This window comes from Cajanus cajan, chromosome 8 (assembly GCF_000230855.2).
Source record: "Cajanus cajan strain Asha chromosome 8, NIPB_CcT2T_4, whole genome shotgun sequence".
Lineage (NCBI taxonomy): Eukaryota > Viridiplantae > Streptophyta > Magnoliopsida > Fabales > Fabaceae > Cajanus > Cajanus cajan.
The window spans coordinates 606,798-621,219 of NC_138524.1; the positions used below are offsets into that span (position 1 = coordinate 606,798).

At 29.9% G+C, this 14,422-nt stretch overlaps 1 protein-coding gene and 1 pseudogene across 2 annotated transcripts; both read right to left on the minus strand.

The window, feature by feature from the left end:
• Positions 1-1,606: 1,606 nt before the first annotated feature.
• On the minus strand, positions 1,607-3,691 carry LOC109794420 (cytochrome P450 87A3-like; annotated as a pseudogene). The gene is made up of 3 exons (XR_014428635.1): positions 2,976-3,691; positions 2,782-2,871; positions 1,607-2,672 (listed from the first exon to the last, which is right to left on the minus strand). The product of XR_014428635.1 is annotated as a cytochrome P450 87A3-like (transcript).
• Positions 3,692-9,422: 5,731 nt separating this feature from the next.
• On the minus strand, positions 9,423-14,053 carry LOC109799133 (endoglucanase 8). The gene is made up of 7 exons (XM_029271417.2): positions 13,212-14,053; positions 11,960-12,367; positions 11,649-11,741; positions 11,405-11,557; positions 11,192-11,300; positions 10,894-11,060; positions 9,423-10,793 (listed from the first exon to the last, which is right to left on the minus strand). Exons 1-7 carry the CDS (start codon positions 13,440-13,442, stop codon positions 10,467-10,469), a joined length of 1,488 nt encoding a protein of 495 aa, XP_029127250.1. The 5' UTR covers positions 13,443-14,053; the 3' UTR covers positions 9,423-10,466.
• Positions 14,054-14,422: the final 369 nt, after the last annotated feature.

The following is a 14,422-nucleotide window of genomic DNA, read 5'->3' on the forward strand; positions in this document are numbered from 1 at the left end:
CTGCCAGTTATATTGCGCCGGGCGCAAAAGGAATTAAGCCGGGCGCAAAAGGAATTAAGCCGGGCGCAAAAGGAATTGCGCCGGGCTTGTGTTGAGACAGAGAGTGCTTGACTTCTCTGGAAGAACTTGCGCCGGGCGCGAAGAATTGTGCGCCGGGCGCGGAACCCTAATCTGATCTCCCAGGCTCGTATTTGAAGCCGTTTTCGGGGATCTTTCTCTCCATTCACACATTGGGCGCGTTTTGGGAGCTGTGGAAGGGATTCCCGGAGCTTGGAGCCGTTCGTGTGTGGGTCTTTCCTTCGGTTCTTCATCCTCCTTTCATCTCTATTTTGTATTTGCCCTCATTGTTGTGAGTGGTTTCACCCATTTTGTGGGGTTAGATGTAATCAACGTACTCTATTGTAATCTTTACGGTTTTAATGATATATATACATGTTGTTTTATTCTTTGTTGTGTTTGTTTCTATTCGTAATGCTTGCTTTGGATTGATCACCCTTTGCATGATTTAAGGTTCCATGGGTATTGGAAAATAACCTTTGAAACTAGTTCTGAAACATATGCCTAGTGGTGATTGTATCTAGGGATAGAGCTTGACCCATTAGTAGTCTTAAACCCTAGCCCGTAATGCTGGTGTAGATATTGGGTACTCAAGGGATTGATATTCAATATCCGCACCTAGGCTCTTTCTCTAAGGGATTAGGTTTGAGTAAACTCTTGGGTTGACTAAGCAATGAATTCAACAAGAGATTAAGGATACATTAGTGTTACGTTTGGTGAAATCTGACCCCCACAACGTCACAATACCACAATACCATTCCTTACATTTTCCACTCACAAAACAATATTTATTTACAGCTTTCATTCCAATAGTCACAACTTTGAATTCACTGCACAAACTATGAAATTGGAATTATTCTTTAGTCACGAATAGTCAATAAATGCTTATATTACCTTCTAATCCCTGTGGATACGATATTTTTACTACTTGAACGGCCGGTATACTTGCCGTGTTTGAGACCGTTGATAGAATTAAACGAATTTACAAATATTAACAAAAGTGTTTCAACGGAAATCTCAACATCCATACAACGTCTCATCTCATAACTCAATTTCATACACACATCAAATAGGTCCAAAATAATGGGTTTCATACATATCAAGCAATTCACATTTTAAATCATCAATTTTTATCAAATAATCACTACAAAAAAATTAAGTTTTAGCGACCACCAAAATCGGTCGCTATTTAGGTAAATTCAGTCGCTGTTACATTCAGCGACCGAAATAGCGACCGAAAAAATCCGTCGCTAAAACCCTGGTCGCTATTTTAAATAGCGCGAAATTTTTTCCGTCGCAATTTAGCGACCTAAAATCAGTCGCTAGCCATTAAAAATCCGTCGCTAAAATTTTGGTCTCCTAACTTTTGGAGACCAATTTTGCGACCGAATTTTTTTGTTGCAATTTCCGTCGCTAATTTTTATTTATTTATTTAATAAACATTTTAAAAATCAGTGTCTAAATCGGTCGCTAAAAACCTGAAATAGCTACGAATAAATTCAATCGCTATTTCGGTCGCTAAAAATTGAAATAGCTACAAATAAATTCGGTCGCTATTTCGGTCGCTAAAAAATTGAAATAGCTACGAATTATTTTGGTCACTATTCCGGTCGCTAATAACTTGAAATAGCTACGAATAATTTCAGTAACTATTTCGGTCGCTAAAAATTTGAAATAGTTACGAATTTTTTCGGTCGCTATTTCGGTCGCTAAAAATTGAAAATTGCTACTAATCATTTCGATCGCTATTTCTAACCAGTATTTTTAAATTCTTTTAAAATTATAAATTTATACCTGTTAATGAATATGAAATTAACAATATATTTATTACACAATTTATAATAATAAACTAGAACATACTTAAAAGAAATAATTTGATCGATATAAATTTATATTATTATAGTGAAAAGTAAATAAAATATAACTATGTTAATAAGTTAATATGGTATGCTAAAAACACAATAACAACATAAAACGTTTAAAACTTCAACAAAGTAATAGTGAAATACAACAAAATATCCTGAAACAAATAAAATAAAGAAGCTTAATTAAGGGTCTTCTGCTAACTCATCAAGAGCATCATCAACACCATGCTCAGGATCATCTGGGGTAGTACTCGGTGCAGGAGGGGTTGGCCTTAAAGGGTCAATGTTGAGATGACGTAGTATATACTGCATCTGCTCATCATGTTGTTGTATATGCTCTTTCAATGCTTTTTCCTTGCATTAAATTGTATAACTGCCCAACCTTTTGCTATGGTATATCCTGCATACATTCATTGTTTGATCAAATTAGGTAATGTTGTCACGTACTTTGCGCTTTTCCGTTACTTTAATTAGAAGGTATGTGTGTGTGCTGGACTTGTATATACTTTGTACTATATTTTAAATTTAATTTTGAATCCTACCAAATAAATTCAGTTTTCTTTAGTAGTCCAATAATTGGTTCATAGTTGAATATCAAAGCTATCAAAAACGGGTTGTCTTTTTGTAATATGAATGATATTTGTGCAAATAAGCAATCACATATGGCATACCCTTAAAATTAATTTCCCTCAGTGCCTTCCGGAAGATTCCTGGAACTATATTTGCGAGTCTCACGGTTTCATTTATGACCTGCAAATCATCACGGACTTTTAAATGAGATATGTATACGTAGGAATTAACCCACAATGTTGTCTCTCTTTAGAAGAAAGAGAAATATATGAAGAAATTATTGATCCACCTGAAATGTAAATGTCATTGATTTGTATTCTTTCCACGTGACTCCGGAGTTAGGATCTTCACGTCGTTTGATGATGGCTTCATGTTCTTCCTAAAAGGCACAACACGGAGGGCCTTATTATTTAGTATAAATAGAGTCAAAACGAAAAGGCCATAAAAGTAGTTCAAAGACTTTAATATTAATTTTTGACATACTTGTAATTGCTTGAGCACTAAGGGATGGTCCGAGAGTAATTTAATAGCATAAGTAATAGCGAGAGAAGTGGTTTCAAAGCTTGCAAAGAGGAGCACAAACATGAGGTCCAGAGCGATCGCTTCAGTGAGGATTGTTCCCTCTTTCTTTAGTTCTTCAATAACATAGTCAAAGAAATCTGTTTGCTCTTTCTTATGCATTCCCTGTCTTTCTTGCAGCATGTTCTTCAGCATATTCATTGCCCTTTTCATACCCTGGAAAAGATCACAAAAGAAAGCAAACAAATGCTCTTTTTCAATGTTAGACATGGAATGGAAAAAATAAGAGAGAGAGAGAGATGAAACCAAGAATAGTTAGTGTAATAATTTTACTCTTGCTGTTGCTTCCTTCAATTCAACACTGTCCTCGCATGACAACTGCTGTAATGTTCTGTACGTTGTTTGTTCAACTTCTGAGATCATCCTTTTGAGGCTTTCAGGACCAAACAATTCAGCACCATGTTCTTAAGGTACTTGTACATAAACCCATGTAAGGAGCCTACATTTTGTCGTCCAAAGATCTCAGTGAATGTTTCTGGATACCAGCTTTGGAACACTTGCCCCTCTTGTTGGAAGATGAAGTAATTATGATCAGGGTCTGTTGATACCACAACTGGTCGTCCAACCAAGTTGGTCTTGAAGATTGGTCCATACCTGAAAGAATCAAAATGGATGATCATGAATAAGTTTACTTCCTTAAAAGAATGCTTTTAATTAAGTTGAGATTAAAATGTTTATATATATACCTTTTCATTCTCTGCTTGATGAAAGGAGGAAAACTAAAATGAATGACAGATAAGATTAAATTATTAATGTCCTTGCATCTGTTATACAATTATTCACATAAATCTTCTTTTTTTGATCGTAAATAAAGTGAACTCTGAAATACATATTTTTTGATACATAAAAGTTTAATTGTTCACAGAAATCTTCAAAAAAAAAATAAAATCTACAACTAGTTTTATTATTGTTTAAGCAATTGTAATGATAACAACTACTTTTAAAGGCCCTTTCACTTTTAAGTAAAAAGTGAACTAATAACCCAAAAAATAAAACAATTCAACGGGCCTGGACGCAAAGCTAAAAGTTCATGTTTATTGTTAGTTTCATGGATCAAAGATACAAGGAATCCTTGCTGGCTTACCAAATCTATGGGTTTTGTAGGGATTTTTTTTATATAATATTATACATTACGTGCCCAAAATCTAGACCCCACGCACATGCCCTTTTGTTTTCTTATGTGGCTCACTTCCCACGCATAAGGAAGCAAATCATGAAATACAAGGAACTACAAAAATCATAGGCACTTTTCTACAATTTTGTTCTCTCTCACAGATCATCATTCTTACAAATTGTTAGCATATTTATAATCCTCAACACATACAGAATCTAATGGTATAATTACTTCCTCAAACAGAAATAATCCAATTTTTTCAAAACCTAACAGACACTTTTCTATAATTTCGTTCTCTCTCCTAGATCATCATTCTTACAAATTGTTAGCATATTTATAATCCTCAACACATACAGAATCTAATGGTATAATTAATTCCTCAAACAGAAATAATCCAATTTTTTCAAAACCTAACCTACAGACACTTTTCTATAATTTCATTCTCTCTCCTAGAGCATCATTTTTACAAATTATTAGCATATTTATAATCCTCAACACATAGAGAATCTAATGGTATAATTAATTCCTCAAACAGAAATAATTATAAAATTACTCATAATCCTAAAGGATTCTTCCTCTACCCAATTCCCTCATGTAACTCTACATATAAATAATTCCCTTTTTCCCCCGTACCTGGATACGTAGAAGCTGAATTTATACAAGATTTGGTTGGTCTCCCTCGCTGGGTTCCCCTCGGTCTGAAGCAGAAAGTAGAAGGAAAAGAAGAGAGAGTAGAAGAAAAGAAATCAGAAAATGAGAGGTGTGCCTTTTCAGAGTGGCAGACAGCTCAATTTATAGGCCTCAGACTTCGCCAGAACGGCTCGTTTCAATTTCAGAACGGCCCGTTCTGGACCCCAAAATCGTGGGCAAAAATCACACCCAGAACGGCCCGTTCCCAAACCAGAACGGCCAGTTCTGGTTGCATTTATTACTCACAACTGCCGTAGCCCGTTCCAAGCCCGTTCCCACTTAAAGTATAAAGCAATTTTTAATAGTCCAGAACGGCCCGTTCCAACTTGAGAACGGCCCGTTCTGGCCTACGAACTAACATACAATCTGGTAGTTTGGAACGGCCCGTTCCAATTCCAGAACAACCCATTCCCAGCTACTAAATCACATACATTTTGGTAGTTTGGAACGACCCGTTCCAATTCCGGAACAGCCCGTTCCAAGCTACTAAATCACCTTTATACCTTTATAAAATTTACCAAAATACCCTCAAAAATAAAACAAAAATAAGAAAAATGGGGTGTTACAAATACTAACTTTTTTAATATGCGTAAAATATTTATAATATAAAATAGAGAGAGTATATTATATAATTAAATTTAATAATATGGTTATTTATGGTATTTATTAGATTATATATATATATATATATATATATATATATATATATATATTATCTTTTTTAATTAGATTTTCCCTTCTAAACACATTTTTTTAATCTACAAGACTTCAACTATAAAGACTCTCCTTACATTAAGAGACTAAGTTCAATATCATTCGAACCAACAACTTTAGTGAATACTTGTGTGATAATACTCACATATGATTATTGAATATTAATGAAAAGTTAAGTATATAATAAGCATACTTATTTTACAATAAAATTATTTAATTTACAATTAATATATAATCTAATAAATGATTCACTTATATCAAGAATAAATTTTGGTAAGTTTATTTCATTCAACAATTCATGTTCAACATTAAATTTCAATGAATCAACCAATAAATTTAAATTTCTTAATACAAAGACCAAGTCTACAAATTTTTAAAAAATTTAAAAATTATATGATACTTTGATATATAGATTCAAATCAACGTATAAAATATTTTTATGATTATCCATAAATTTGAATTAATGAAACGAAGTATGAATAATTTTTCATATTTTTTAAAAAGTTATGTACTTGATTTATCTATTAAAAAATTTTAATTTAATTATTAAACCATTCATATTTGACGTAGCTAGACATGAGTTATTTAGTAAAGTAAGTCTACCAATACTTATTTTTTGACTAAGTGAATCCTCCATACATATATATATATATACATATATATATATACATATATATATATATAGGAGGGTTAAAACAACATCGATATAACTATTACTAAGTATTACACCGCTCAATAACTTTATATTAAATGTGAATTTTGTAAATCCAACCATTGAATTATAACTTCATATCACTTTGTACGTTTATATCAAATTTTGTTAAAATTGAACAACTTGAAGGTAATCAAAATGTTTATATTTTATTATATCTTAAAATGTATATATTATGCTAATTTTGTTTTATAAGAATGAAGTAGCAAATTATGTTGGATTAATATAAAATTTTGTATATATGATCTAAGAGTAAAAAACTTTTAATCTAATGGTTAGATTTATAAAATTCATATTTAATATAAAACTATTGAGCGGTGTAATATTTAGTAAAAATTATACCAGTGTCGTTTGAACTCTCCTCATAATATATATATATATATATATATATATATATATATATATATATATATATATATATATATAGAGAGAGAGAGAGAGAGAGAGAGAGAATCCACTAACTCCACTTATTAATTATTCATGTTCTACATCAACTTTTAGCAATCAAACCGTTGAATTAAAAATTCTTAAAATATAGATCAAGTCTGCAAAGTTATAAAAAAATCAAAAATTATTTGATATTTTGTTTAATTGATTGAAATCAGCATACAAAATGCTTTTATGATTATCCATCAATTTGAATCAATACAACGAAGTATTATATAGTTTTCAAATTTTTTAAAACTTTGTATATTTGATTTATGCATTAAGAACTTTTAATTTAATGGTTGGATCATTAAATTTTGATATAAAACATGAGTTATTAAATGTGTGTGTGTGAAAGAGAGTGTGTGTGTATGAAGAAGGATGTGTTTATTCCAAGAGTAAGTCTACATAAATTTACCTTGTTCAATTAATAACTTGTGTTTTACATCAAATTTTAATCATCCAACTACTAAATTCAAACTTACTCTCTCTCTCTCTCTCTCTTTTTGATTAGCTAAAAGAAATGCATTAAGGAGGCACCAGGGTGCCAAACCCAAATACAAAAATGTTGAGAAATAAGAAAGAAGTTACAAATAGTCTTATATTACTCCAAAGTTTTATTTCTCTCTCTCTTTCTCTCTCTCTCTCTCTTTCTCTCTCTCTCTCTCTCTCTATATATATATATATATATATATATATTGATAATTACCAATATTTGTTGGTACAAGTGATAGCAACTTGTGTTCTTTAACCAAATTTTTAAGGGTTCAAATCTTGACCTCGAGCATAGAATAAATAATATTAGAACGATAATACTTACCTTATACAAATACCATGGTTACCCATACAAAGAATAAATACATTTATACAATAACTAATATATATATATATATATATATATATATATATATATATATATATATATATATATTGATAAGTACCAAAATTAATTGATACAAATAATAACAACTTGTGTCTCTTAATCAAATTTTCAAAGATTCAAATTCTGACCTTGCGTATAGAATATATATAATAGTCATTAACTATTATGAATATTTAAAAAATATATATACTTGAAAAATATTTATTTTTAATTATTAAAGTTTATAAAAACATTTTAAAGTTAGGAAATTAAAAGTATAATAATATAATTTGAAAGTATTTTAAAAAATATATGATATCAATTTGAGTTATTATATTTTTGTTTTATGAATATAATGTAGTAAATTAACTTTTATTTACTACAAAATTTAAATAAAATGAATGATTAAAACACAATCGAACCTATTTTGGTCTAGAATTGTTTTTTTTTTTAATTATATAAATACAAGTAAAAAGAAATGGGCAATTAGTCTTGATCCACAAATCTACTAGTTATTTAAGATGGGCCAAGACTAACCTACGGGCGGCTCGATTTGCCATCCAACCTCCTACCTTCCAAGTACACACACTTTCTAAATTATAGGTAATTGTTTTAGAGTTAATCACTTAGGGGAGTGTATTGGATTAGGATTTTAAAGGATTTTTTTAATTAAAAAGAATCCTACGGATTTTAAAAGACTTTGCATGATTTTCATGACTTTTAAGATTTTGCAGGATTCTACAAGACTTAAAATTAAGATTTTAATGGATTCTGCAAAACTTTTAAATCAGGATTTTAATGGATTATGTGAGATTTTATGGAGTTTTGACATTTGATAAGATTTTAAAAAATAATTCATACATTCAAATTTAAAAAGAGTCAAAGACAAAAATAATAAAAAAAAACAATAATGTTTAGATAAATAATAATAATAATTCTCCATAATATCCTATCATCTTTTTATAGCATCCACTATCAATTGTAACAATTCATCGGAATCCTCCTTGGTCCAAGTTTCATAGTTTTATTTCTCTTTTCCTTTTTCTTTATTATTTCCTTGTGAATCTCTCATTTGAATTACTAAAACAATATATGTTGAAAACTAGTTATATAAATAATTATGGATAAGAGACAAAATCAATAAAAATTATATTATTATTTTTAGAAGCACACCAATCATACAAGATCGAATATATCTTGGTTATCCAAATGGATCAAATACCTCAGTCATTATAAAAAAATGTAAAAACGAAAATATAGAAACACAAGATAATTTTTTATATAAAAAAAATCAGTATATTCGATACTGAGAAAATATTTAGATATAGAGAATATATTATATATATATATATACTATTTTAGTTATATATTATATGATAATTTTTAACGATATTTATATATGTAAATTATTCTAACAAATATTTTAACAATATTTCCTTTTTTAAGAAATAAGCTAATGAAGGCATAAATCCTAAACCCTAAAAAATTAGATACTGCAATGTCTTATGTTAATTTTCTTTTTTTAAAATATAAAAAAAATATTAATTTCACAATATAAAAATAAAAAGAAAAACTCATAGTAAAAAAATAAAATAATTGTTGAGTCATAAAAGGATGAAAGATAAGTGTAACAAATTCAAGGGAAGGAGAGAGTTCGCAGTTTTTATGCTGAAAGGGTTCTTCCCCCAACTAAGATCCATTTTCATCTCATTCTACTCATAGAAACCCTAACAAATTCATCTTATATATATATATATATATATATATATATATATATATATATATATATATTGTAGAGATTATGATATTTATTTCATCTTTTACCTTTTTCTTTTCTTGACGTGTGTTATAAAAAAAATTATCACTTAAAAGTTGAAATTTCAAGCATTTTTTTGTGTTACATAAAGGATCAAATTCAACTACATAGAATAAAATAAAGCAAGTCAATTAAAGAGAACGAACAGAAAAATAGAGCAAGTCAATGACACTATCATTTACATATCAGAGTTTCACAAAATAGAGAAATGAGATGAGAACAGTACTACAATATTATATATGAGCAATGAACAATAGTGTAATTATTAGTAGAGAAAAAATGGAGAAGACAGGAGCATAGAAAAAAAAAGATGAAAAACTCACTTAAAAATTCTTGAAACACTTGAAAAATCACTTCAAACAATCCTTCAAAATCCAATGGGTTTGGATGAGATTGTTTTATGAATCTGGTATTTATAGATAACACTAGAAAGTCCTTCAAAATCTCTCTCACACAACAATCCTTTAAAATCCTTATATTTTTGAATATCAATGGATTGTTTTTAAGTTGTAGAAAATCTCAAATGAATACCAGTGGATTTTAATGGACTCTTTAAAAAATATTGAAAATCCAGATTGAATACCACTGGATTGTTTTTAAGTGACATAAAATCCTGATTGAATATCAATAGACTTTTTTACTCAAAAAATGTCTTTTAAAATCCTACGAAATCCTAAACCAATACACCCTCCATATATACTATCAGTGTAAAGTTTTTTTACATTGACAATCAATCAGATTTTTTAATAGTGTCATGTCATTTGTTTATTTAATTAAATTAAAATAAAATAAATACTATTAAAAGACCTGATTGGTTGTCAGTGTAAAAAAACTTTATAGTGGTAATGTATAGATAATTAAGTCATTGTTTTATGTATTATGAACATACCATAATTATACATTTCATTTTATAAAATTTATCACTGTTTTCTATATATTTCTTATAAAACTAGACATAAGCTACACGAAACACAGGTTTTTCCAAATTAATCTTCTCCTGTCGTGCTACCTCTAAAAAAAAGGTAAAAAGAGGGGGAAAAAGATGATGATAAGTGTTTGGTCTAGGATGGATGAGATTTGAAGTAAGCTAAAACCCCGACAAGAGGTGCATTGATATATGTTGTAGGTTCAGAGTGTGCAAAATCTGCTCGAGAATCTGCATATGAGTCCTTAATATCAGGTCCACCCACAACAGCTCCTGAAAGCAAGTTGGGGTTTGGATTTTGGGTTTGAAAATAAAAGGATCCTTCTTTGCAACCAATGTGGCCACGGTGCTCATCTACGGATGGCAATGACGACGCACGGTGATGTATTCTTTCAGGATATTTTCCTCCGTATCCAACCATGTATGACATATTCTCTGGATTGCTTCCAAGTATGTAATCCACCTGCATAAATGTGTACATGTACAGTAAACATATAAAAACAAATCGTTGAGTTACCATATGGACTTAAAAGTATAGTTAAATCTAAAATTTGCATATATACCTGGCTTCTTGCTATTTGTTTGAGTCGCGTTGGAGAAGCCAAAACATTACCACTACAGTCAATCTGTTGATTAGTCTTTTTCAAATAGCCAGCATAAACCAGAAACAGAAATGAGAATGCTGTTGCATGCTGCAAATTACTCCCGCCAGGCTTGAATAGAAGCCCACCTAATTTCTCAAACACAATTTGGAAAAGGTTCAGTCATCCACTATTAGTAATGCAAACTTGTTAATCATAAGATGGAACGTACTTTAATGTTGACCCCTGGTATACTTTTAGATTATGGCTAATTATTTACCTGGAGAGTATGAGACTGATACTGAAGGTGATTCAGGTAGCACTGAACAGACAAACTTGTCTGCGTTGAGGCTGAACGGCTTAGAATTAAAGCTACTATTCATTAGAAGCTGCCAGTGATTATGATTAGCAAAGACAAAAATCATCAGCCATAACATAATAATAATAATAATAAAAAATAGGTGCCAAAAAAAGACATAATATAGATACATACCTTGGAAAGTAGCACGTTGATGCCAGCGTCCTTTGAGTCCCATCCAAATTCACCATAGTTTTTCACATTATGAATGTTTTTGGCAATGTAATCCAAGTAATAAGGGAGCTTAGTAGCCTTCAACAACCATGCTGCTCCCCACACCAATTCGTCCTGTATATTATTATTCACAAATTACTTTAAGTAATTTCTTTCTAATATCATTGCTCATAAAATTTGTAGAATGAACAGTAGGCGTACGTACCTGGTAGCCACTAAAATCACAGTAGAATGGGCATACCCAGTGTCCGAGGCTGTCATTGTATGATCCTCTGTATTTATCAGCAAAGTCAAAAACCTAAGTCCATAGAAAAAAAGGAAAATTCTATAAATTAAAGCTTATATAAATAAATTGAATCAAACTATATTGAGTAAATTACATTAAATAAGTATTCCTATATCTCTTAGATACTATATAATAACCCTTTATTTATCTGAAAAACATTATATAGTAACATCATAGAATGTTAGTAGAATTTCACGAAACATGGTAATAATTTACTCAAGTATATATACCATTGTAGCCCTTTTGAGAAGTCTTGAAGAATAAGAGAGATGGTATTTCCTATATACAATAGAAGAGGCTGCAAGTGCTGCTGCAATCTCTGCAGAAAGTTCAGAGGCAGGGTAGTCCTTGGTAACAGCAAAAGCAGTTCTTGGTGTGTCCATGTCTTCGGGTCTCTCCCAGCAATTGTGATCAGCATAAGGGTCACCAACTTGTGCAAACACAAACCCTGGGATGCTAGTGGCTTTCAGCAAATAGTCCGTGCCCCAACGAATAGCGTCTAGTGAGTGTTTCAGCTCTGGACCCATGAATTTTCCGAACTCTATTACACTCCACGCCAGCATCGTCGTTGAAAATGCCATAGGGAAGTTGAATTTCATGTTGTCACCAGCATCGTAGTAACCACCAACCAAGTCAACCTATTATTGCGTTCATAAGACCAAATCATCTTCTTAATCAATTAACTAATTTCATACAAGAAATCAGAGTTTTCAAAGCCAATAATTGAAATTGAAACAAATAATTTCATAACCCCAACCCCTCGTCTTATGAGACACCAAAGAGCCATTACTTTCAAATGCACATATAGTTTTATAATTTTATTTTTATTATATAAAAAAGAAAGTGAAGATACTTCTCATTGTTATTAATTATACTTCCCTAGTTTATATATACTTTTTACCCTTACAAATACACGACATGTACCTATAAAGATCCTTTGAGTACTTAAAAAAAAAAGTTAGATTATTTTTTCAAACACTGTCCGTCTTATTTATATACGACTTATATATCTATTTAACTTTATAAATATGATTCAATTTTATTTTTTTAATTAGCACAACTTATTATAATAAAATTTAGAGTAAAATGAGATTAATATTACTACTAAAGTCAAGCTTAATGTCAATAAATTGGGATGATATACACCGAGTCTGAGTTTTAAATTAAATTTCATTTATAAAAAGAAAGTTAAAATTATATTATATTCTTCTTATATTAGGATGAAAGTTAAAATTATATTATATTCTTTTTATATTAGAATGAAAGTTATAAATTATATTTTTTCAAGTGGTTCGTCGACATATGTGTTGTTTAATCAAGAATTAGAATTTAATATTTGTTTTAAACATAAAATCGTGAATTTGATCTTAAGCATAATAAGAAGGAATTATACCTTTTTTAAAAAAAAAATTATGATAGAAATAGAAATTTGGGTAAATTAAAGTAGTGAAAATTGAGAGGAAGAGGTGAAAAGTGAATTACTTTAGGAGGGAGAGGAGAGACATTAGAAGGAGGAAGTATATAGAGATCTTGAAGTGCAGAATCCTTCCTCCAATTCATCCTCTGTGTTGGTGGCAATTTCCCTGATCTCTGGCCTTCAAAGAACAATATGCTCTTTGACAATGCTTCTCCATAGTTATGCCTCAACGTCAACCCTCTCCCACTCAATATGCTACCCACCACTATCAACAACCACCTTTGTGCCAAACCCATATCATATATCCTCTCTCACTCTCTCACTTTCCAAGAGGAGACCCTTATATACTTATATATATATAATCAAACCACTATTTAATAATCATCAATTAAGAAAAGCGTACGTATATTCATGAAAAGGATAAGGAAGTGAGGCGTACGGATTTTGTTTATCTAAGCAAACATTTGCGCAAGAAAAGGGAACAAAGAAGATGGAATGAGAAAAGTCAGGAGCGGATCAAGGCACTTTCGAAGCATCTCTACCAATGTTAGTTCCAAAGAACCATTTCAATGCTTCTCATTCCATGAATAAATGCCCATTCTCTACGCTTAAATACACTCTTACTTTCGCTTCACTTCATTTTTCACCTTCAATATACACGTTTTTGTAAAAACATCTTTGTTTTTTTAAAAATTAATTATATTCATACTATTTTGCCAGAATGTTTTTATAAGTTATTTTTTCATGGAAATGTTTTAGAGATTTTTTTAACTTCTTATTTAATTCAACTTTTTATATATCATATTTATCAATTAATTTTTATATTTTAAAATAAATTACCAATAATTAAAAATAATCTTATACCACAATATAAATTATTTATCTTTAATATAAAATATAATTTATATGTTTAAAAATGTTTATTTATATATATAATTTACATACTAAAATATTAAGTTTTTTTTAATAATAAGATAATGAATTCTTGATTCGTAGTATACAAAATTGTTATATTATCATTATATTCTAATTAAATTATAATAAAAATATCTTTCATTTCTATAAATTTATTTGAATTTTAAAAATATTCATACAATATAATGCACACACAAAAATGATTATAATTAAAAAATTAAATTCATAAACTATTATCGAAGCCTTATTGATTTTAGTTTTCTTGTGTGCTCATTGTTGCTCAGATTCCAAGACTTTATATATTTCAAGGCTTTTACTAGAAAATAGAAAATATAACAAACTGAATACGTTATGTCGTTAT

Coding starts and splice junctions, on each gene's coding strand:
- LOC109799133 (XM_029271417.2), bottom strand. CDS start 13,442: ATGGGTTTGGCACAAAGGTGGTTGTTGATAGTGGTGGGTAGCATATTG. Junction 12,368..13,211: donor TCTCTCCTCTCCCTCCTAAA/GTAATTCACTTT, acceptor ACGCAATAATAG/GTTGACTTGGTTGGTGGTTA. Junction 10,794..10,893: donor AACAAATAGCAAGAAGCCAG/GTATATATGCAA, acceptor ACATTTATGCAG/GTGGATTACATACTTGGAAG.